General features: G+C 37.5%; 1 protein-coding gene across 2 annotated transcripts; it reads right to left on the reverse strand.

The window, feature by feature from the left end:
- On the reverse strand, positions 1-24599 carry LOC135834360 (fatty acid synthase-like). Of its 2 annotated transcripts, none has more exons than XM_065348227.1 (36): positions 24288-24599; positions 24067-24207; positions 21122-21289; positions 20812-21009; positions 18890-19128; positions 18593-18823; positions 18291-18488; positions 16145-16276; positions 15825-16055; positions 15551-15740; positions 15232-15461; positions 14827-15131; positions 14485-14743; positions 14269-14377; positions 13926-14186; positions 13655-13834; positions 13410-13561; positions 9518-9691; positions 9299-9439; positions 9040-9195; positions 8748-8956; positions 8431-8670; positions 8230-8350; positions 7964-8137; positions 7697-7876; positions 7428-7608; positions 7159-7339; positions 6928-7073; positions 2227-2474; positions 1761-2085; positions 1545-1691; positions 1246-1440; positions 1036-1167; positions 837-961; positions 359-751; positions 1-238 (listed from the first exon to the last, which is right to left on the reverse strand). In XM_065348227.1, the coding sequence occupies exons 1-36, from the start codon at positions 24445-24447 to the stop codon at positions 122-124; spliced, it is 6969 nt and encodes a 2322-aa protein (XP_065204299.1). In that variant the 5' UTR covers positions 24448-24599; the 3' UTR covers positions 1-121. The 2 variants fall into 2 exon arrangements, with proteins under 2 accessions (XP_065204299.1, XP_065204298.1); XM_065348226.1 differs by having other exon boundaries at positions 8230-8365.

Below are 24599 nucleotides of genomic sequence, written 5' to 3' on the forward strand. Positions count from 1 at the left end.
TATAGGTAAAACAAATTTTCAAAGTTTTATTTTCATTCTAAACTTCTAATTTTTTAGTAAAAAAAAAAGATGGTCTGTATTCATTTTCACAACTTTTGTACGTAATTCATGCATTATTCCCTCAATTTTCCTTCCATATCGAATTCTTCATTATAATTCTTGCAGTTGCTGAATTTTTTAAAATTGTATAGTGATCAGTATCATCAACATGACAAACTTGTACTGGATTTCTGAAAATCTGCATTTGATTGGGGAAAAAAAAAGAAAGTATATCAATTCTCGTCTTATTCAGATTATCTTTTTCTTTTTGTGTAAGTATGTGATGGTCAATATGACTCGTTCATCTTCCTATACGTACTTCTGTCAGTCCTGAAGAATCGTTCGAATCAAATAGAAACTCCGCACTTGTAATTAAAGTGCACGATGACTCGAGAAGATTGTGAGAAAACTTGTGACTTAATACGTTTTTGATCAGAAAACTCAACCTACTATTCTCTTCATCAAGTAATACCGAGTATTGCTCGTTGTTAATCGCTTTATGTCTACTTTTATCTTCACTCGAGTTAGGTTTCTGGCTTTCGTATGCTTTTGCTTTCCGAATTACGTAAGCTGGCGTCGAATCTATCAACCATATGTGCCCTTTTTTACCATTTTCCTCCAAAACACTGGCAACTTCTATCGCGAGTAAACCTCCCAGACTGTATCCAATGATGAAAAATTGTTGAGCTGTTCCGAGTTTTTCTAGAATAATCTAAAAATTACAGTTTTCCATTAGAATTCTACTCAATTCTTCCTCCCCCCCCCCTTCCAAGAAAAAAATGATTCTTATAATATACTTCTGCAAATTCATCTCTTAATTTTGTAAGGAAGAATTCTGCTGACTCGATGGTATTGTGGTATTGGAAACATAGAACTTGAATGTTGAGATTCTTAGCTAGTGGTTCCATAAATGCCGCAATGCCTTTTGAAGTGAAAATCATTCTTTGTTAGTTGTCAAATGCTATGAAATGCTACCAATAAACGTTTGAATCCCACCTTCTACGCCAGGAAATAAGAACACAGTTGGATTTTCATCGACTGGCAGTTCTTTCGTGATTTTTCCATTTTCGAATGGTATTCGTAGCAGGGGCTCTTTGAGTTTCTCTGATTCGTCTTCTTCTTCTTTGCCTGAGGAATTGTATAGTAAATTTAGCATTTTAATGGTCAAGATTCAGAGTAGCCTACTTCTGATAATTATTAGGTAACCGAATTTTGAAGATTTCATTTTGTCCTCTTTGAGCTGATATAATTTTGCGAAGGTTAGCTTCCTTAATTCTTCAGGAGTGAAGAAGAAATTGAATTCTGATTCGAGCACTTGTCGAAGTTCCATTGCTAATATCGAATCCATACCTAGCTCTGGTAAAGTCCAATTAAGACTTACAGTGTTAATGTCTGTAATACCTGGTGCATTCAAAAACAATAATAATGGGTAATTATTAAAATTATGGTATTCGTTGCTACATAACTTAGTTGATCTGTCAATCAAAATCGTAAATATGTACTACCTAGAATATTGGCTACACCATTTATGACATCGGTTTCTACTTGAAGTTTTTTCGCTATAGCTATGCTAGAGACGATAGGACTCTGCTGTTTCATAAATGTATCCAATGTTTTCAAACAAGATTCAATTTTTTGCTGAGCAGTACCTCCTGATTTGAAAAAAAATCAAAAATATATTTTTTTCCTGCAGTCCAAATTGGTTCAAATACGATCCATACCGATTACAGCTGATTCATTATCTCCAACTATTTGAACAAATACTCCTACATCTCCTATGGCTCCCCACTGGATGGCCAAAGCAGGTAAATCTTCGGATTTTCTTGCTTCACATATCCTCTCCATGATGGAATTCGCAAAAGCATAGTTGGTTGATTCCGCATTGCCTCGTCCGCTTATGACACTTGAAAACACAACAAAGTATTCCAGTTCTGGGCACATTTCTCGTGTCAGATGATCTAGATGAATGGTTGCTGTTGCTTTCGGATCTACTCCAATTCGAAATGATTGTTCATTGTGTTCGATGAATGGTTTGTCTTCCAAAACCTATTAAGACAAAGATGTTTAAATACTTCTTGTGGGTCTCGAACTGTCCAAAGCTATGCATTGCACTCAAATATGTACGTATTCTATTTGTATATATTTTTAAATTTCATTTTCGCGTTTTAAAATTCATTTTATGTTTACCACTGCGACGTTGAATACTCCTGTTATTGGACCCAGAGCTGCAGCTTTTCGCAGCAATATCATCATTTCCGTTTCTTTAGTTACATCTTCAGTTGAAACAATCACATTAGCTCCGTACAATCGCCATAAATTTATTCGGTGCATTTGATAACCATTCCGGATTCCTGATCGAGAGCTTAGCACAATGTTTCGAGCACCTCGTAGAACTAACCAGTCTGCCAATTCCAGCCCAAATCCGCCTAGCCCGCCTGAAGTGAGGAAGTCATCATGTATAGGAATCAGACTTATTTAGCTTAGTAATTAACAAGAAAACCTCTCGACTGGTGTCCAACTTCAATTTGGACAGGAAGAAGATTTTTGAAAAAAGCATGGTTTGAAACCACTACAATCGAAATTTTAGCTGGCCAGATTGATTTTTTGAATGATGGAAATCTACCCTGAAACTAGAACCAACTCTTTTTGAATCAAATTTCAACATTTCTTGCCATTTTGAAGCCTCTGGTCGGTCCGATAATGTCCGAATTCTCCAGAATTTAATATTTTCTCCAGAAAACACAATTGGCGTATTCTTAATCTGTTTAGAGACGATTCAATTTCTAAAAAGCAGATTGGGTGAGTTTCAAAAACTGTGTTGAGGAAGAAATTAAGACCATTGAACCAGTCCCAGATAACTATGAAGATTTTGTTGACACACTGCAGTCAGTGTCAAGAAGGACTATTCTAAGAGGCAGGGACCCTTTTGTTGAATCAACCATAGAAAAGGGAGAGGAGCTGATGGCACTGCTGGCTGATGGTAGGAGCCAGAAATGGATTGAACTCATGGAGGGTCTGGACCTGACCAAGGACAGCTCCAAGGCCTGGAAACTCATCAAGGGGCTCAAGGGAGAGAAAATAAGCTGCCCATCCATTCCCAAGGTTACACTTACACCAAATTAAATAGCTAGCCAGCTGGTTGAAAATGGCAAACCTCCGATCAAAATCCAGAAGAGTAGGTGGAAGAGAACTAAAGATGAAGAATAGAACCACCTGAGCACCCCATTCACCAATCAAGGCAAGGCAACTGGCTTAGATGGCATACACAGTGAGCAGATCAAGAGAATTGGGCCAATGGGTGTCAAGTGGCTGACTGACCTTTTCAATAATGTGGTGAAGACTGCAAGGATGCCGAAGCTCTGGCAGAAGTCAAAGGTAGTAGCAATTCTTAAACCTGGGAAAGACCCTGATGATAGGAAAAGCTACAGACCCATCTCACTCCTGTGCCATTGCTATAAGCTATTTGAGCGACTACTTCTCAATAGAGTACAGGACACAATTGATGACAGACTTATCCCTTAACAAGTTGGTTTTCACTAGGGGAAAAGCTGTACAAGCCAGGCCACCAACCTCATACAACACATTGAAGATGGGTTGGAGAAGAAAAAAATTGCAGGTGCAGTGTTTGTTTATCCAACTGCTGCATATGATACTGTGAACCACCACCTACTGTGCAAGAAAGTATATGAAGTCACCCAAGACCACAATTTCACCACTATCACTAAATCTACGCACAGTAACAGGATGTTCCATGTAACCCACGTGGGAAAGTCCAGTAGATGGAGAAGGCAAAAAAATGGACTGCCACAGGGGAGTGTTCTTCTTTGACTATATATATGAGGGGTGTTTCAAAAGTCTCTACCACGCTATCAGATCTCAGCTTGCGGTAACACTGGGGGGATGAACAATACACCGTTATGTTCAGGAAGGATGAGAGAATACCTGGATAAAATTTGAAAGGTTTAGCTGGAATAGTTTGTAGTCAGTGTGTGATTAACCATGGAGCTACCACTAGTTTGTGTGTACAGTTTGTGTGAGCAATGTGCTTTGATTCAGTACCTCGTTACAAAAGATTTTAATGGTAAAAAAATTCATAATGAGTTAAAGGCGATGTATGGTGATAGTGCAATCGCTTACAGATCGGTTCGTGAGTGCATTCAACACTTCAAAGAGGGTAGAACAAACCTGCATGATGATGCGCGAAGTTGACACCCCAGCGATGCTGTGAATGAAGAGACCACTGTGGGTGTGCTCGAGTTGTTTAAAGAAGAATGGCGCTATACCATAACGCAAGTGAAAGAGTTATTGTTAGAGCATTATCATAATATTGATGTTTCACAATCCTCAATCTGTTGTGTGTTGGTGGAAAATGGATTTCAAAAAATTTGTGCCCACTGGGTCCCTCGACTTCTCAGTGACCAACATCACTTCAAACGTATGAGAGCTGCCCTTTCATTCCTCACCCAGTACCACAATGACCCCAATATTCTTACCAGCGTGGTCACAGGTGATGAGACATGGGTGCATTACACCACAGCAGTCCAAAAAAAAGATTCCATGGTGTGGAAACGTTGAAATTCTCTGTGAGTGACAAAGTGCAAAACTGAGAAGTCCCACTGTCTTTTGAATATATGCCTCGAGGTGCAACCATAAACTCAAACAGTAATGGAGACTATGTTGAAAAATAAAGAAGTTTCTCGTGGTTTGAATGGTGTATTCAGTTTTTTTCCAACTTGGATTAGGAGCCTCTCCCCACAGCAGGGGCAGAGACTTTTGAAACGCCCCTTGTACATGGACTGTTATCTTCCGTTTTACCAATGAAGCCGAAGTAATAGAGGTACTTAATTGGGAGCATCGGGAATTTTCATGCGCGTGCAGGAATCCAAAGTGCTCTCACACCTTCCAATCGCCGAACGATGAACACCCTCCTACATTCCAACAACGACAACACTTGTTGCAACGAGATCTGGCGCATGCTAAGAGCCCATGTCCTAATTAAGTACCTCTATTGCTTTGGCTTTGCTATTCCCTTTAATCTCCATATGAGATAGCAGTCCATGTACCTATATGGTGTTCTTGCTCCAATCCTATTCAATATATACACAAATGACCAAACAATTGGAGACCAGACCAGACACTTCCTGTATGCAGATGACCTAGCAGCAACAGCTCAGGGGGATACACTACAGACCTACTATGTGGATAATGCCCTCAGACCAAATCCATCCAAAAGTGTGTAGCTTCCACCTGAAGAATGCAAACGTAAAATGCACATTGAAGCTGGTGTGGGGAGGAGTGCAACTGGAGAACAGTGAAAATCCCAAGTACCTTGGAATCACACTAGATTGAACCCTCACATGTAAAAGACACTGCGAGAACACAAAAATAAAGGTGGGAGCAAGAAACAACTTACTGCGGAAACTGGTATATCAACTAGATGGGGAGCAAAGACACCAAGGACAACAGCCACAGCACTGTGCTACTCTACAGCAGAGTAAGAAGATTGACGTTGCTCTCAACAACAGCATGAGAATTGTGTCTGACTGCATAAGACCAACCAGTGTTAAACACCTACCAAGAATATGCGGCATTGCACCCCCTGGGATAAGATGGTGCATGGTAGTCGATGTAGAGAGGACAAGAAAAGAACAAGACCCCCGCCATGTTATGTTCAGCCAGAAGGAGGTGACCCTAAGGCTGAAGTCCAGGAGGAGTTTTATGAAGGAGACCCATGTGATGAAAGTGGATCCAGTGGAGGAGAGAGAGAAAAGATGGTCGGATTAGGAAAAGGCCACATGTAATGAGAACCTGGCAAATGGACACAAACTGCCATGTGTAGAGTGGCTCACACTGAACCGGATCCGAGCTGGATGTGCCTGGACAGCAGTAAACCTTACTAGATGGGGCATTCAGGATGATGTGAAGTGTCTGGATTGCGGACAAAGACAGACTGACGACCACCTCCTCGTATGTGGCGCAGGCACTGCATACACTAGAGAGGAGCTGCGGGGAGAAATGAACTATCACACAGAAGGCCTGGTGCAGAGATGGAAAGGGAGAATTTAAAGAGATCCGAATGTCCCAGACACGAGAAGGAGGAGAAGGGGTTCATCCATATTTGAGCAAATTTCCAGCAGAACACCTCAAGTGCGTTTTTTGACCATAGAATAGTGGGAAAATTCTAAAAATCAAAATTATTTCTAGCCATTCCAAAGCCTCCAGGGCAGTTTCCAGTCTCTCCAGAATTTTTGAAATTTCTCCAGAAGGCGTGGAGATTGATTTGCGCTGCTGAAATTCAGATTGTGGCTTATGTTCAATTGATTCAACAATCAACACAGGTATGTACCTATCCACATTTGGGCTGATTTTCCAGGCGGACTCCTCGAGTGAATTTTTTTAACCAACATATTTTTAAGGACGAGTGACTGGAAATACTGGTCCAAAAAATGCAATCGAGGTGTCCGCCTGGAAATTGGCTGAAATGAGGATAAACCCGTTGAATAGGCCGAGAATTAGAAATGCGCAATTTATTTTTTAGCTGTCTGAACTGATTTTCATGCCTTCTGGAGAACTCTGAAATTGTGCTGGAGGTTCCAGAATGGTCTGAAGATGAGAAATTTGGCTAGAGAAAGTTAGAGAAGTTTAGTTTCGGCATCATTTCTATCATTCTTACCAAATACCTAAGCAGGTATGTATTTTTCTAAAAACATCAAGAATCACCAAAAATGTTCGATTTCGAATTTTTTATATAAAATCGTCAAAAATTGAAAAATTAATTAGTGCGTCTGAAATTTCAAACCACACTCTACAGTGTACGTACACCTCAAGAGGTTCTCCTGGTAGTAGGTACATTTTCAAGTAATCTGTAATTAGGTAACTTGTACATGCCTATAATGATGTAAGATCTATCACTGTGGCAGATTACATACGGTTTTACATTTATTAGTGATAGATTTGGTCCCGTAGTTGGCTCTGTATCCTCTTCTTGCAACTTTATCAAGACTTTTCCGATGTGTTTTGCAAAAGCCATGCGTCTGGAGGAAAGATAGGAGACACGTTCATAACATATTTTTGAAACTTTAATTCAATTTTTAGAGACTTTCTATTCTATGTGTCTACCTAAAAGCTGTTTCAATCTCATTTGCTTCAAAAATTATTCGTCTGATGGGTTTAATAACACCCAGATCGAGTATTTTTTGAAATTCTTCACTCAATTTTAAGGCTTCTTCATCTTGATTCCAAAAGAAATGATCAAGTTGCACATTGTGAATAGTAGTTTCATACAAAGAACGTCCCAATTCTGATAAGTAACAATTAGCACTGATGAAATACTCTCCAACAAAATATTTCTTTGAAAGTACCCATCGTTAGTCGTTCGTTCAACCCACCGGTATCCGATTTTCCTATTTCTAAAAAATGTCCGCCTTTGGCAACACAGCGTACTGAAGCCTTAAGCATTTCATCAGAAAGGCTATTCAAAACTACATCTACTCCTCTTCCTTTCGTTAGTTGCATTATTGTTGTTTCGAATGTCGTGTCTCTGGAGTAACAAATGTGTGTTTCTGGAATCTGGACAGTGAACAGACACAATTTTACGAATCGAAATTCAATTCAAACATTTGAAATAGGTATATATATTTGTACCTATTATATTTACCTGAGGATACATATTCCTCATGAATTGAACTTTATCTGGAGAACCAACCGTTGTAAAAATATTACAATTGTAATAAAGACAAATGTTAATGGCCGCTTGGCCTACCCCTCCGCTTCCTGCGTGAATCAAAACTGTGGCTCTTCTCTTCAATTGTATTTTAACAAAAAAAGCGCAAATCGCCTATGGAAAAAAAAGTTCTCCTAGTTATCGGTTTTTGAGGTTTCAAGTAGGTGATGAACGATTAACGCTATCGTTAAATTTCCTCACTGTAATATACACGAGTGGAATACTGGCTGCTTCTTCAAGTGTCATATTGTGTGGAACTTTCCAAGTGAAATATGGAATCACTTCAACGAATGTGGCTATTCCACTATGGCGTACTATTCCCATCACTCGATTACCTTCTTCATCACGTCCTGAGAATTCAAAACCTGGACAGGGCTAAGAAAATATTCACTCGATTTCAACATTTTTCTATACCATATTGAATACTTAGATAGATTAGGATTTTTCAAACTTGATATTGTACTTACATCAGCCAAACGACTGTAGTGGGACGAATCCACATTGGAAAGTTTCCTCGATCCTAGCATTATATCGCGAAAGTTTAGACCGCTGTAGTAGACTCTTGCAAGCGATTTCCCTCCTGGTTTCCTGCGAAACAGATATCTTCAAACATTTTGAAACTTGAAAAAGTATGATTGGTATGATTAAACTGTTAATTATGTAAGTACTTGTTTAAATTCAGTGGACTTTCGATCCATCTGAACGACGAGAAGTCGCCAGGGGTTTCCAGTTGGCAAATGGCACTATTGGTTTGGATATTTTCAAGTGGCTCAAGTGGAAGGTAACGATAGCTACCCCACTCTCCTCCTTTGTAGACATTCTGAGCTAAATTTTTATCAAATTGATTTTTATAGAACGGATCCGCCAGTGAAAAATGCTTGGCTTCTGTATCAAATACAAAAAAGCACCTGAAAAAAAAAATTATAATTTTTTTGGCATTTCTGGCAAATTTTACAATTTAATCGAACGTGGAATTGACGAGAACCTCATATTTATTCCTTTTACTTCCTTTCTTAAGGAATTGAAAAATCCCAATATTCCATTCGTTGGTTCTTTTTCAGCATATAAAACCAGTACTTCGTCTTTTTTCAGTTTAAGCCTTTTCAGTGTGTCTTGTAACTGAATTATCCAAGAATACGAATCATTTTTTATTTCTACAGTTGTGATATTCAGTTTACTTCGAGATAGATGCTCCTGGGTAATGAAACACGTGTTATTTTGGATATCTACTGTGCAATAACATGCTTATGACCTTACTTAAATGATTCCCTTTATACCTTTTTTAGAAGTAAGATTTTCTCATGTGAACTGATTCTACTGCTGAAGGAGATTACGAATCCCAAATTTTCTATCAAATTATCGTCTGTAGTTGTTAATTGTTTTGTTATTATAAATCCATCGTCTCTTAATGTATCGAATATTTTCTTCATATGCTGCGAAAATGATTTTCAGTCAAGCATATAAAAATATTGTTATAAAAAAAGTTTCTACAGGAAAAAAATTATATCAATATTCGATAATTCATGCAAAATTTACTTGAATGTTGTTTTGAATATTTGAAATTAATACTATCGAAGCACTTTTGCCTCCGGGTAGTTCATGGAGTAATTCTACATTTCCTGGTAAATTCCGCACTTCTGATGCACTTGTAGAATCGGTTACAATATTAACATCAGCCTTGATAACCAAATGTTTCAATGTAAGTAGTTTTTCAAGCATTCAGTGGTCACGTTGTTCTTTACCTAAGTTACTTACTTGGATGTTAGGCAAATCATTCAAAATCTCCATTGCTATTCTGGATAAGACTGAAGAAGTAATAGAAGTAGACTGTGCTGAATCCAGCAATTCGACAGTTTTGATTTTAACTATGGATGTGTTTTCCAAAACTATTTCAATGCATGTTCTAATTGCTGAATTTAAATCCATTTCCTGAAATTTAGGTATTTATTATTATTTTTTTTACATTTCTTAACCAAGGAAATATCACAACTGCCGGAAAATTTCTTGAACCGAATCAAGTTGAATCGATAGATCATGGGAAAATACTGACACCAGTGCCTAAAATTCCAGATGCCTGGTAATTAAGTTCCGGGAAATTGTTCTGAGAGGTAGAAGATACAACACTGGTGTGCTTGCAAACACGTTGTTGTGTGGATTAGACCTTCCTTTAGTACTGTTAAAAGTTTCAATGCTGTAGGTTGTTCCATATTTTTTTGGTACAAGTTTTTCAATAGAGGAGTGCTGCAATTACTTCTTTGAGGAATGGTTACCTCCTCAAGACATCTTAGAGTCTCCTCACTATTTCTACACCCCAGATTTGATTCCTAGGGACCTTTACTTCATACTCAGTTGGTTTTTACCTGAGAATCAACACCCATTGCATTTTTGAGGAGGACTCAATAACCTCCACTCAAATTTTGAAGAATTCTTTCTAGATGGGAGCATTGAGTAAAAATATGATGCACTGAGTTGAAGGAAGACTACACTAACAACTTATGAGGTCAATCTCCTTTGAAAATTATTTTTTACTCACCTCAGAGGCAACAAGAATCTCATGGCCTACTTTTTGTGAGGTTTTGATCAACTGATCTTCCTCAAACATTTCCATAATTTTTTTAAACATCACGTTTGACATTTTAAGACATTTACCTCTCCCCCAACTCAAAGTCTGATCTCCCTGACTCAAAGATCCTCTTCAAGTCACTCCTTAAAGTTTTACGACACGACCTTGAAAGTTGTTCACTTTAAACAGCTATAAATCCCTCAAAATTCACCAGATCGACTTGAAACTTGTAACAGTATTAAAGGAAGGTCTAATCTACATGACAATGTGTTTGCAAGCACACCAGTGTTGTATCTTCTACCTCTCATTTTCGCTCTTTATTTCAAAAATCAAAGAATTTTCAAAATATGGCTGGAAGCTTCAGAACTGCTTCATGTCCTTTTACTTACAATAAACTCAACATGTTGAAATTATGGCAAGGAAAGTGAATTTTAGCTTTCCATCTGCAGTGAGTAAAATTTAGTGAAAATTTAATTTGTCAAAAATCTACTGAGGGCTCCATGAACTGCTCAAAATGGTCCGGAACCATTCCCAGCCAATTCGAGGCATCAAGAATAGGGCACATACCAAATTTAAGATTTCTAGGACAACATTCTCAGCCTAATATTGTTCAACGCATATATATGTAGAGAATGGGTAACAAGGGAAGCTCTAGAGGGATTGAAGAAAGGGGCTATGCTAGGAGGCTGGAAAATATCGAATCTGAGATACGCAGATGACACCACAATAATGGCTGAAAACATGAACAACATGAAGGAGATCATGGGCAAGATTGAACAAGTTATCCTAGCTAAGTGTCTGAAGGTGAACAAATCAAAGACCAGGATGATGGTAATAGACAGGGTGAATGACAACCAACCTGAGCTGCAAGAGATAGATGGAATAGAAGTGGTACAAAGAACAACCTTTTATTCCTTATCTGGACTGCTATTCCAATCTGAAATCACGCTAATATTTAATGCAAACCTCCAACCATTCCAAATCATGTTTTTGAAGAATTGAATATGCGGGGTAAGATAACTTCTATATCAGACTATATGTGGGGTAAAGTAATAGACAAGTTAGCGCAATGCTCAGAAGCATTCTTTAAAAACGCAATTCAGAAGGTTTGCAATGTTTGCATCAAAATTTAGCATTAAAATAGTGGTCCAGATGAGGAGAATAAAAGGTGGATGGGTACAAAGCTTTGTATATTTAGGCTCCCTAATAACCAACAGTGGAGGTTCAGAAGATGAGATAAGAAGATGTGCATCAATTGTAAAAACAACTGTAGGAAAACTCTACCAAATCTGGGAAAGCCATGGAATCACCAAATGAACAAAATTAAAGATTGTAAAAACGCTCGTATTCTCAATAAATTCCTTTATGCCTCAGAGACATCAAATACTATCAACTAACAATACTGGCAACTCCATCAAAAAAAGGTGTTTTATCCTCCTAGTGGCTTGGCAAGTATCTAAGTTTTACACAAGCATCTGATTTGCTGATTTAAATCTTGCGGACACGTGAAATTCAAACCAGTTATGAATCAACCAATCAGAGCATTTTTGATGAGAGTTAGTTTCAGTTCAGGCTGTTCAGATCGCGCTTTTGCTGCGACAAAAACGCTCAATGTATTTTAAATGGAGTTGCCAGTATTGTTAGTTGATAGTATTTGGAGACATGGATAGTGAAGAAATCAGTTCAGAGCCGGATAGATGCATTTGTGACTGTCCGCACTCCGTAATAAAACCAACCATTGGTCGCAACAAATAAAAAAAAATTTTCACAAATTTTTAGGTGAAAAAACATTTTTTGATTTTTGCAACCAATAGTCCGTTTTATCACGGACAGTCACATTTGAGATGTACTGCTATAGACAAATGCTTAGAATCTGATAGACCAAGAAAAGAACAAACAGACCAATACTGGCAAGATAAAACACTAATTGAGATGTATTTTGTTTGGTTCGTTATCTAGATTTGATTACCGAGGTTTGTGTGTGTATTCGCATTATCTTCTACGTTAGAAATTAGATCACAGTTGTCAGCTGTTAATATCTGGTTTCACCATGGATTTTATAAAGGGAATCAAGCCATTATCCGGTTCCAGCAATTGGCCGTCATGGAAAGATAATGTGCTTGACATACTAGCCCTTTTCAACGCCGTGGAAATCGTCAAAGGTAAATCAACATGCCCAGCTGAACTGAAAACGACCGATACAGCCGCCGAAACATGTAAGTTGATTGCAACATGGCAAAAAGTGTTGCATCAAGCAAAGATAATCATTTCTCATACGATATCACCAGAACTACAGTCGCATTGCTGGTAGGCTCTCCGCGTGACGCGTGTGAAGCATGGGTAGTGCTCACAAAAGAATTTGACGATAAGGCAGAAGATCAATTGTTCCGCAAATGCCTTAATTTCTTTAGCACCGAATAGAATGATATCGAAGATGCACCCTCTGTTGTTGCGCGAATCAAAAATCAACATCGTGAATTTCGAGCTGGATTGGAAAATAAGAAGGAGGCTCCTGAGATATTTTGGACATAATAGTGTGGCAAGACAACCTAAAGAAGTTGACTGTACTACAAGGACAAGTAGAGGGAAAGAGGTTGCACAGGAGATCGCCCACAAAGTACACAAACCTTATCAAAAAGGCTGCATGATTTCCCCTCAGGGAGTGCACCAGACAGGCTGAAGACAGAGAAAGTTGGAGACAGCAGATTGGCGAGGCTCCATACATGATGCTCAGATACAAGTAAATTATGAAGAAGAAGAATTTTTTAGCATAGATTTTATTTTTAGAAATTCGCCAAAAATCCAAAAATGCACTTCAGCGTCTGAAATTTTGAGTGCTAATGTATTTCTGTATGCTCTTGCTCTATTGATTGAGCTTTGTCTGATTTAAATAATTTTAGGGCAGTTGAAATGCCTCCCTTAAGAAAATACTGCATTTTTTTTAAGGATAGTGGGTATTTTGATATTTGGCAGCGTGTTAATCCAAAAGTAGAGAGAATGTTGATCTCTTTTTTACTGTTGTGGTGAGAACAATCACTCAAGCAAGCACAATAAGATGCATGTATACTAAGTTTAGGTACCTACTTCATTATTTATGTAAGGAATAAATTGATATGTCTCCAACGTAGGACTCAATTGATGTTGCTTTCGAGCAACGGATCTTAGCTTCCAATCTATCATTTGAATACCACCAGAACTCAACAGGTTGATGTGAGGGTAGAAATTGAGCTCAAGTTCTGTCACATTTCAAATTCGAATTCATTAAATTTTTTGAGACCAAACTTATTAAAATAGCCCAATCAGTAATTTTCAGGTAATTTAATCATTACTTGGTGTCTCAGAGTTTACTGTCTCCAGCATTTGAAAATGCCTCTTAACATCAATAACGAGTTTTCGTATGAAAATGGGAACGAGAAGTTCACGAGTGTCGATCTGAAGGATTAAAAATTGAGCCATTGCGTCCATGAACGTGACAAAATTATCGTCCCATGATATTTCTCCATGTGTACCTAGATTTTATGCAAGATCAGATCAATTTATAAAATCTATATCACTATTTGAGATGAACAAATTTTATTCTGAAATTCAGCGTATTCCAACCAGTAGAATTAACGCAAGTGACCCTTCTGAAGGCCTTCTTGTAACTATATCCTCTTAATCTCATCTCCTTGTAGAAGTCTTCACTATCAAGGGTTATTGAATCGGTATCAATGGTGTCGTTTTCGAATCGACTCGTGTCCACTTTTTCTATGGCAATATTTTCTGCTACTCGTACCAGTCCGGTGGCTACAACTGCACCTTTTTCAGTAACTTCGAAATTATTTGTCCCAATATGAATGGCTACGTTGAAGTTTAGGTAGCCTGGTGAAACAGAAATGGCATGGAATGGTCATTTTATTATTATTCTTAGCGACGAGTCTCAGCTAAAAAGAAGAAGAATTACCTTTATCAGGAATCTCAGTCACTCGTTCAAAACGAACTTGTTCAAATACCACCGGAAGATCCCTCCATTTTTTCTTTTGCATTTTGGCCAGAGTCTGCCAGACTATCACCTTTAATAGAAAGTTGCCATTAGTGATGATGTGATGAACTTGAAACTAGAAACTGTCTGCTAATGAATGTCAAACTGTTGAATCCAGTTTCATGGAAGTACTCTTACAAGGTATGCAATTCCAGGATATACATTTATTCCATTTACACCATGATCTTTCAAGAATTTGAATCCATCAGATTGTGGATTTATAAAAACGTTTTGACTGCCTGATACCAAAGTATCAGCGCCGAGTTTTCCTATGGGCCATTTCTCATCGTGTTTCCATTTAACGAGAGGCGAAATCATCGGAGTAGATCTACTGACAGGAAATTGAACCGGTGGATATAAATGATAAAGTTTTGAGCAACATCCTGATGTATAAATTCTGCAAAAATTATGATGAAAGTTGTCGTTGATAGAAAATGTTGATAAAAGGCTAACATTTCTTGTGCATAACATCCTACTCACTGTTCTAGAGCATTTAAGAAATATTCCACTTGGTTCGGGTGATTTTTCAAAGTCAATAGTATATTTGTTACAGTTGAGGGCAGGGAACGTTTTAAAATTGCGTTTAGAAGACCATGAGGTGCTATCTCGATTAATACAGCATTTTTAGGAATGAACTGGCAGCTTTCTTCAAAGTATACCGGACTGAGGAGGTTATTTGTGTGGTAATCGGCCGAGCAATATCTCACTGTATCTGAATTCCATTCATTTTCTGGAGCAGACGTGCATATCCATTTTTTGGACCTTAATTTTGGTTCAGGGATAACCTGAAAGTCCATAAGAGATATTTTTATTGCGGTTTGTGGCGTTTACTTTCTCTCTCTCTCTTTTTTTTACCTGTGGGGGGGGGGTTATTAATAATCTTACTTTTTTCAAGTATGAATTAAATCTTGGAGCCGCTGGAGTAATGTAACGACTATGATATGCGATATTTGACGTATCCACTTCACAAACGAATACGTTTTTCTGTTTCAGATGCTCGATGTAGTTGTCGACAACTTCAGTGGGACCTGATATCGTGCAACTGGTTGGACTATTGTGACAAGCTATATCAATTTCTTGAGGCACAAGATTTTTCATCGTATTGTAACCATCACCTTTATTAGGCATGTGAATTGAATCAGAGGTAAGTCTAAGTTTGTATTAGAAATTTATTGTTACAAATATTTGCATTGTGTTCGCTTACCAATGACCGCCATTTTTCCGCGAATTTCCTCGGTTTCTAAAGAAACTAAACCACGATAATAAGCTGTCAGAATCATTTGCTCCGCTGTAAGGCATCCGTCAGCATAAGCACATCCTAGTTCTCCTACAGAATGGCCAATTATTCCATCAGCTTTGACGTCGAGTGCAGACAGAACATCAATCAATGCAATCTATTGGCATATTTCGGAAAGTTGAACTTTAATCCTGTAAAAGTATTTTATTCGAGCCTTTGAGGAATATAAAATTTGATTTACTTGAATTGCTGCTATTCCCACAAATGAATTCAAAATATTCTTGAACATCAAAGGATCGTTTTCTGTGACGATTTTCATCAAATCGACACCTTTTGATTTTAGTATGTGGTGACTTTTTCGAATAGATTCGGCGAATATTGGTATTTTCATCAGGGACTGGCCCATTGTCGTCCATTGAGATCCCATTCCAGAAAATACAAACCATATTGGTCTTTTTTCTCCGGAAACGAACTAGAACATGTCCAGGAAATACGTATCTATTAAAATTTAAGTGAAATATACCCAAGTCGTAGGTAGGTATGACGTGAATATTTTCTTGCTTGTTTGGATCTGTTATGCTCTTTCCCTGCATCCAAAATAACGAATCCTCGTTGAAGATGACCATTTATGTCTTCGCTAAAAATCTCATGCATTAATCTTATGTATTCGGTATCTTCGTACTTCTTCACAACCTGTAATTTTATGGTTTGATTGAAAAATTTGTTACATTCAAAGACATATTTATTTGATGATGATGAAATTTTGTGGAAATTTCAAGTTTTGAAAATCCACTGGAGGCTCCAGAACTTCTCAAAACAGTTTGAAACTGTTTCCAATCGATTTGGCATGTCGAAAAATAGGGTATATCTCAAATTTCAGCTTTATAGTCAGAAACTGGTTGCTAAATGTGAACCAATGAACCGGTTTCAAAATGTGATCAGACAGAATTGTGTAATTTTTCATGCTCTACAACTTTTGTTTCAAGCTTTTTTCTCTATCTACAATTTTTGGGTAATTTTTGATAACTGGTTGCGAATTAATGAACTGGTTTCAAAATCTGATCAGCGAAATTGGTTCAATTTTTCACGCTCTACTACTTTTGGTTCAAGCTTTTTTCTCCATCTTCAATTTTTAGATGATTGCCAAAAACTGGTTGCTAAATGTGAACCAATGAACCGGTTTCAAAATGTGATCAGACAGAATTGTGTTATTTTTCATGCTCTACAACTTTTGTTTCAAGCTTTTTTCTCTATCTACAATTTTTGGGTAATTTTTGATAACTGGTTGCGAATTAATGAACTGGTTTCAAAATTTGATCAGTGAAATTGGTTCAATTTTTCACGCTGTACTACTTTTGGTTCAAGCTTTTTTCTCCATCTTCAATTTTTAGATGATTGCCAAAAACTGGTTGCTAAATGTGAACCAATGAACCGGTTTCAAAATGTGATCAGACAGAATTGTGTTATTTTTCATGCTCTACAACTTTTGTTTCAAGCTTTTTTCTCTATCTACAATTTTTGGGTAATTTTTGATAACTGGTTGCGAATTAATGAACTGGTTTCAAAATTTGATCAGCGAAATTGGTTCAATTTTTCACGCTGTACTACTTTTGGTTCAAGCTTTTTTCTCCATCTTCAATTTTTAGATGATTGCCAAAAACTGGTTGCTAAATGTGAACCAATGAACCGGTTTCAAAATGTGATCAAGTAGACAGAATTGCGTTATTTTTTACACTCTACAACTTTTGTTTCAAGCTTTTTTCTCTATGTACAATTTTTGGGCAATTTTTGATAACTGGTTGCGAATTAATGAACCGGTTTCTAAGTCTGATCAGCGAATATGATTCAATTTCTCACGCTCTACAATTTTTGTTCCAAGTTTTTTTCTTTATCTTCAATTTTTAGGTGATTTTCAGAAACTGGTTGCTAAAATGTGAACCAATGAACCGTTTTCAAAATGTGATCAGACAGAATTGTGTAATTTTTCATGCTCTACAACTTTTGTTTCAAGCTTTTTTCTCTATGTACAATTTTTGGGTAATTTTTGATAACTGATTGCGAATTAATGAACCGGTTTCAAAATCCAATCAGCGAAAATGGTTCATTTTTTCACGCTCTACTACTTTTGGTTCAAGTTTTTTTCTCTATCTTCAATTTTTAGGTGATTGCCAAAAACTGGTTGCTAAATGTGAACCATTGAACCGGTTTTAACATGTGATCTGACAGAATTGTGTTATTTTTCATGCTCTACAACATTTGTTTCAAGCTTTATTCTCTATCTACAATTTTTGGGTAATTTTTGATAACTGGTTGCAAATTGATGAACCGGTTTCAAAATCCAATCAACGAAAATGGTTCATTTTTTCACGCTCTACTACTTTTGGCTCAAGTTTTTTTCTCTATCTTCAATAATATGCCAGACAATACATATTTTATGCGGAGTGCCTGCCTGAAATTTTTGAGTCGTTAATTATGTATTTAATTAAAATTTTTTTCATTCGCTTAATTCCTGCGCTTTCAACCGTGAAATTTCAGGATCATTTTGTGAGATGCTAAAGTGACATTTTTTCTAAGACATTTAAACTATCGATACTTATATGGCATATGGCACAGTTTTTGGATATTATCCTTCTCGCTTCTCCTCAATAGGGCTCAAGAAAAAAGTGCAATATGATACCCCCTGAATGAGATGTGTATAATGAATTACGTCATCTATGATGTAGTCCACAGCTTCTGTTGTCCTTCCTGATACTGCAACTAACAAAGGTATTCCATGATTCGCAGGTGTGTTCAATTTCTTAACTTTATCATGAGGGGTTAGCAAAATGTGACCATTGGCTCCTCCAACGCCAAAACTATTGACAGCGAAATATTTACCCTCCAAAGGAGTTGGTTTTGTTACCACCTTCGCAAAAATATAATCACAATTATGGAAACTTGTGTTACTTTATATCTAACTTAAGGTATTGTCCTGCATAGTATTATTGTCTACATTTGATTTCAACTAACCTCCAGATGACCGTTATGTAAACCTTGTATTTTGGGATTTGGATTTTCATAGCCAATATGCGGTGGAATAATTCCAGTTTCGAATGCAGTGATCATTTTAACTACTGAGCATAAAGCTGATGACGCTTCTCCGTGACCCATGTTAGATTTCACCGAACCTATTTTTAGTGGCGTTGTGCGATCAGTGCAGAATATTTCCTCCACCGATGTTCCTTCCACGAAGTCGCCTGCCTTGTGAAGAAATACTTTTTTTTTCAACAAGAATGAATATTACGATTAGATAAATTGTATTCTTACTTGTGTAGCAGTTCCATGCATTTCAACGTATGACACCATGTTCGGATTCAAATTAACTTCTTCGTAAAATGTTCTAAATAATTCCTTTTGTCGGGTTATCGAAGGAAACGTGATTCCTTCATTTTTAAAACCATCGCAATTCGTCTTTGTATGGATGACATTGGCGTACACCCTTCGAGCATGCTCTCTTTTTTGTAAAAAAGCAACCACTACTGCCTCAGCTCTTGTGTAACCGTCAACTGTCAACATTAAGATGAGTGTGTGGAAAAATTTCAATTTTTTCAATTATTTCAACCTGGTATTTGGTAATCTATTTCGATTTCCTGAGAAATGCTAGTTTTTTTTGTTCTGAAAACGTTCAGTTTGATTTGTTGTTTTTAATGGCAGACAACTCTCACAACAGAGGTGACCAAGGAGAATCAGAGCTAAATCGTGAACTGGAACCTGCCATACTATGAGGGGAAGTCAAAGCAGCCTTTAAAAAGCAATGCTGAAAAAAGGCAAATCGGCAGGGGCAGATGGAATTGTGGCTGAAATGATAACAGCAGCAGAAGAGGAAAGCATAACAGTGCCACACAGAATCTGCAACAAGGTCTGGGAAGAAGGAAAATGGCCCAAAGACTGGACTATATCTGTGTATGTACCTCTGCACAAGAAAGGCTCAAAGATGAAGTGCTCGAACTACAGAACTATCACACACGAGCGTATCAAAGGGTACATCCTGCCACAAATACCACCAGAACAGGCGGGTTTTGTGCCAGGAAGAGGCACAAGAGAACAAATCCTAAATATATGCCAAGTGATTGAAAAGGCTAGAGAATTCAACAAGCCAGTGTACATGTGCTTCATTGACTATACAAGAAGGCATTTGATAATGTGAAGTGGAAGATCCTCTGGCAAAACCACAAAAAGCTTGGAGTACCAAAGCACTTTGTCAGTCTTATGGAGAGTCTGTATGAGGACAATGAGGCACAGCTGAGAGTTGAAGGAGAGCTCACCAATCATTTCCATACAGCAATTAAAGGGAGTAAGACAAGGATGCATACTAAGCCCAATCCTCTTCAATGCATATGGATTATGGGTAATGAGAACAGCTGCACTAGAGGATTGGGAAAAGGGAGTCAGAATTGGAGGAAAGACATTGTCAAACTTACAATATGCCAATGACACAACCCTGTTCTTAGAAACACCAGATGAGATGAAGGAAATGCTCAGGAAAATCGAAGAAGCTAGCAATGAGGCAGGCCGGAGGGTCAACAAAGGAAAAACGAAAATAATGATAATCGATAGGGAGCAAAACAACAGACCTGAAATATTGGAGATTGATGATATAGAATAGAGGTTGTGCAGGACTTCGTGTACATTGGTTCATTAATAACGAATCAGGGAAGCTCAGCCAGAGAAATCAGGAGAAGGTCGGCTATAGCAAAGACAGCAATGGGAATGCTCAACCGGATATGGAAAAGCCACAATATTACTAAGGCCACAAAGCTGAGAATAGTAAAAACGCTAGTTCTTCTCCATCTTCCTGTATGCGTCAGAGTGCTGGACTATATGCAAGGCAGATCAAGATAAAATTGACGCATTCGAAATGTACCTACTGCTACAGACGCATGCTAAGGATATCATGGGTCCAGAAAAGAACAAACGCGTCAATACTTCAACAACTGGGTGTAAAGGAAAGACTAAGCACAGTCATCAGGAGAAGAATACTGCACTACATTGGGCACATCGTGAGACAGGACAACTGGGAAAAGTTGACAGTCCAAGGTCAGGTAGAAGGCAAGAGGGGAAGGGGAAGATCACCCACCTGATACACGGACTCGATCAAGAAAACTGCCAAAAATTTGCAGGTGGTCGCTCAAATCTTACTCTATTTTCACTTTCAATTGCAATTTGCAAATAAGATCCCCATTACCTACCATCACTGTTGAAAGGCGACGTATTTCCATTCCGGTTCAGTACTGGACTATCCGTACCAAAATATTTTGTTCGCGAAAGACAAAGGTTTGTTGAGCATACGATAGCAGCATCACATTGACCATTTCGAATTGCTCGAACAGCTGTGTCCATAGCGTACATAGATGCTGAGCAGGCTGTATTAACAGTGAAACTGGGTCCTGTCAATATACGTACAATTTTATCTATGGCTCGTGTGTGTGTTTTTGAATGGGAAATATTATTTTTTCATTTAAATATTTGTATCGGGTAAAATATTGATAAGTATCATACCGTGAACATCTAACAAGTAAGAGATTCGATTTGCTTTCATGGTATGGATCATTGTCAAACTTGTATCTTTTAATTCTGCATCCCAGATTGGATCTTCTTCGTCACAGCTGTCCACTACTCCACAAATAACAGCCACGTTTTTACCTTTCAGTTGTTGAGGATTGTAACCTTACACGAGTTTGAGAACAAATTAAAAATGGAATTTCTCTTAATTTAAATGAGAATCTCATTTGTATGTGGTATGTGAGGTGAAGGCTATAAAGAGCCTTATAAGTAGGACGAAATTAGCCCTTGAAAGCATATCACTATGTTATTAATTGACTTTTGCCAATTATACCTACGATTATCATTGACCAGGCCTTAAAAGCAACGATGCCAATTTTCATGAGGTGGCTTTTCATACAGTATGACACAAAAGTAGTGCTCTGTGGCTTTAATTTCTGAGTGGAAAGAGCTAGCGACATGAATGAAGGGGCATTGAGTAGGGAAAAAGAAGGGCTTTCAAATTCAAAAGCGACCTTGACAATTTTAGGCCCATGCACAGGGTGTCTACAAATTGAAAAACCGGTTTGATCAAAAAATTCAAACTGGTTTTTATTGGCGCAATGTATTGTACACACTAAGTCGACAATTCAGATCACCCTATTGATCAAAATACTCACAAAATTCAGCTAGATCTCCAAAATTCGAACCACACCATCCACCTTATGTATTTTCCTAGTCATGTAGGCATTGAAGGAAATGAACTTGTTGACACCTATGCAAAATCAGCCACTGACCCCCCCCACCCTTCTCCATTTTAACCCCTGACGATATAAAATCCTTCTTTACACAAAATACTCACTCTAAACGGCAGAACTTCTGGTCATCACAGACATCAAACAAACTCTTTCAACACAAAAAAACAATCTACTCCTGGAAGAACCTAATTATAACCCGTCTAAGAACCACCTGTACCAAAAAATTCAAAAACCCCCTGTCAATTCTGCGAAAATGAACCTACATCCATCCATCCAACATTTACTATTCACCTGTGCTAAATTACAGCAAACAAGACCAATTCTCCAAATAGACCCAAATTTAATGACTATCCCAGACAACCCTTCCGAAATCCAAAAATTCATAACCCTACTAAAGAACATCAACCCGATAAACCAAATCTAAACCCCTCTCCACACGGGTGTAATAATCCTGCAATTATAAACACCCCCTCCCCCCAAAAAACGTGATATGAATTTTTTGAAACCAGTTCATTAATTTACAACTAGTTGACAAAAATTCCCCAAAAATTGTAGCTAGGGAAAAAATCTTGAAACAAAAGTTGTAGAGGGTGAAAAATTACACAATTCTGTCTAATCACATTTTGAAACCGGTTTTTGTTTCAAGCTTTTTTCTCAATCTATAATTTTTGGGGAATTTTGGTGAACTGGTTGCAAATTGATGAACTGGTTTCAAAATCTGATCAGGGAAAATGGTTCAATTTTTCACGCTCTACAACTTTTGTTTCAAGTTTTTTTCTCCATCTTCAATTTTTAGTTGATTGTCAAAAACTGGTTGCTAAATGCGAACCAATGAACCGGTTTCAAAATGTGATTAGACAGAATTGTGTTATTTTTCACGCTCTACAACTTTTGTTTCAAGCTTTTTCCCTATCTACAATTTTTGGGGAATTTTGGTGTACTGGTTGCAAATTGATGAACCGGTTTCAAAATCCGATCAGCGAAAATGGTTCAATTTTTCACGCTCTACAACTTTTGTTTCAAGCTTTTTTCGCCATCTACAATTTTTGGGGAATTTTGGTGAACTGGTTGCAAATTGATAAACTGGTTTCGAAATCTTATCAGGGAAAATGGTTCAATTTTTCATGCTCTACAACTTTTGTTTCAAGCTTTTTTCCCTATCTACAATTTTTGGGGAATTTCGGTGAACTGGTTTCTGATTGATGATCTGGTTTCAAAATCTGATCAGGGACAATGGTTCAATTTTTCACGCTTCACAACTTTTGTCTCAAGCTTTTTTCTCCATCTCCAATTTTGTTGATTGTCAAAAACTGGTTGCTAAATGCGAACCAATGAACCGGTTTCAAAATGTGATTAGACAGAATTGTGTAATTTTTCACCCTCTACAACTTTTGTTTCAAGCTTTTTTCTCCATCTCCAATTTTTTTGATTGTCAAAAACTGGTTGCTAAATGCGAACCAATGAACCGGTTTCAAAATGTGATTAGAAAGAATTGTGTTATTTTTCACCCTGTACAACTTTTGTTTCAAGCTTTTTTCTCTATCTACAACTTTTGGGAAATTTCAGTGAACTGGTTGCAAATTGATGAACCGGTTTCAAAATCTGATCAGGGAAAATGGTTCATTTTTTCACGCTTCACAACTTTTGTCTCAAGCTTTTTTCTCCATCTCCAATTTTGTTGATTGTCAAAAACTGGTTGCTAAAGGCGAACCAATGAACCGGTTTCAAAATGTGATTAGACAGAATTGTGTATTTTTTCTTCCTCTACAACTTTTGTTTCAAGCTTTTTCCCCTATCTACAATTTTTGGGGAATTTTGGTGAACTGGTTGCAAATTGATGAACCGGTTTCAAAATCCGATCAGTGAAAATGGTTCAATTTTTCACGCTTTACAACTTTTGTTTCAAGCTTTTTTCCCTATCTACAATTTTTAGGGGATTTTTGTCAATTGGTTATAAATTAATGAACCGGTTTCAAAAAATGCATTTCACGTTTTTGTCACCTTAGTGTGTGGAATACATTGCGCCATTAAAAACCAGTTCTAATTCTTTGATCAAACCGGTTTTTTAATATGTAGACACCCTGTGAATGGACCTAAAATTGTCAAAGTCGCTTTTGAATTTGAAAGCTCTTTCCACTTGGAAATAAAAGCCACTGAGCAAGTGAGCACTACTTTTTTTTCGAATGAAAAATTGAGAATCATTACCTGCATCTAAAATAGCTTCGAAGGATTTTTCAAGTAATAATCTCGAAGAGATAGGCAAACCTCCGGCAGCTTGTTGATGAGTAATTCGAAAAAATGAATGATCGAAACGATCGATGGTTTTTAGTAATCCAGTTTTGCCGCCTGAAAAAAAAATCAGAATTGACAGCTGTATCAAGTTTCTCAAATCGATTATGATAAAATAATTGGTAGGTATTACATACTTGAACCGCATCGATCTTCTTGAGAAATCATGCATTTTCCTGCCAGTAAATTATCTTTGAATTCTTCTACGTTTTCACTTTGGGGAAAAACTCCAGAAATACCAGAAATAACAATATCTTGCAAATTGCAATGCTCGTCGCTGTCATTTTTTATCGACATTCTGCTCGAATTTCGTCTGACTATGAAATAGGTAGTTATAATTCAAACAAATATCTACACGGTCGCATTCAATACGCTTGTGTTAACGAATAATGTGGACATAGGTACTGGGTACGTTCATTTGGCGGCCTGACTTCAATCATCATACGCAT

Source organism: Planococcus citri, chromosome 2, assembly GCF_950023065.1.
Source record: "Planococcus citri chromosome 2, ihPlaCitr1.1, whole genome shotgun sequence".
Lineage (NCBI taxonomy): Eukaryota > Metazoa > Arthropoda > Insecta > Hemiptera > Pseudococcidae > Planococcus > Planococcus citri.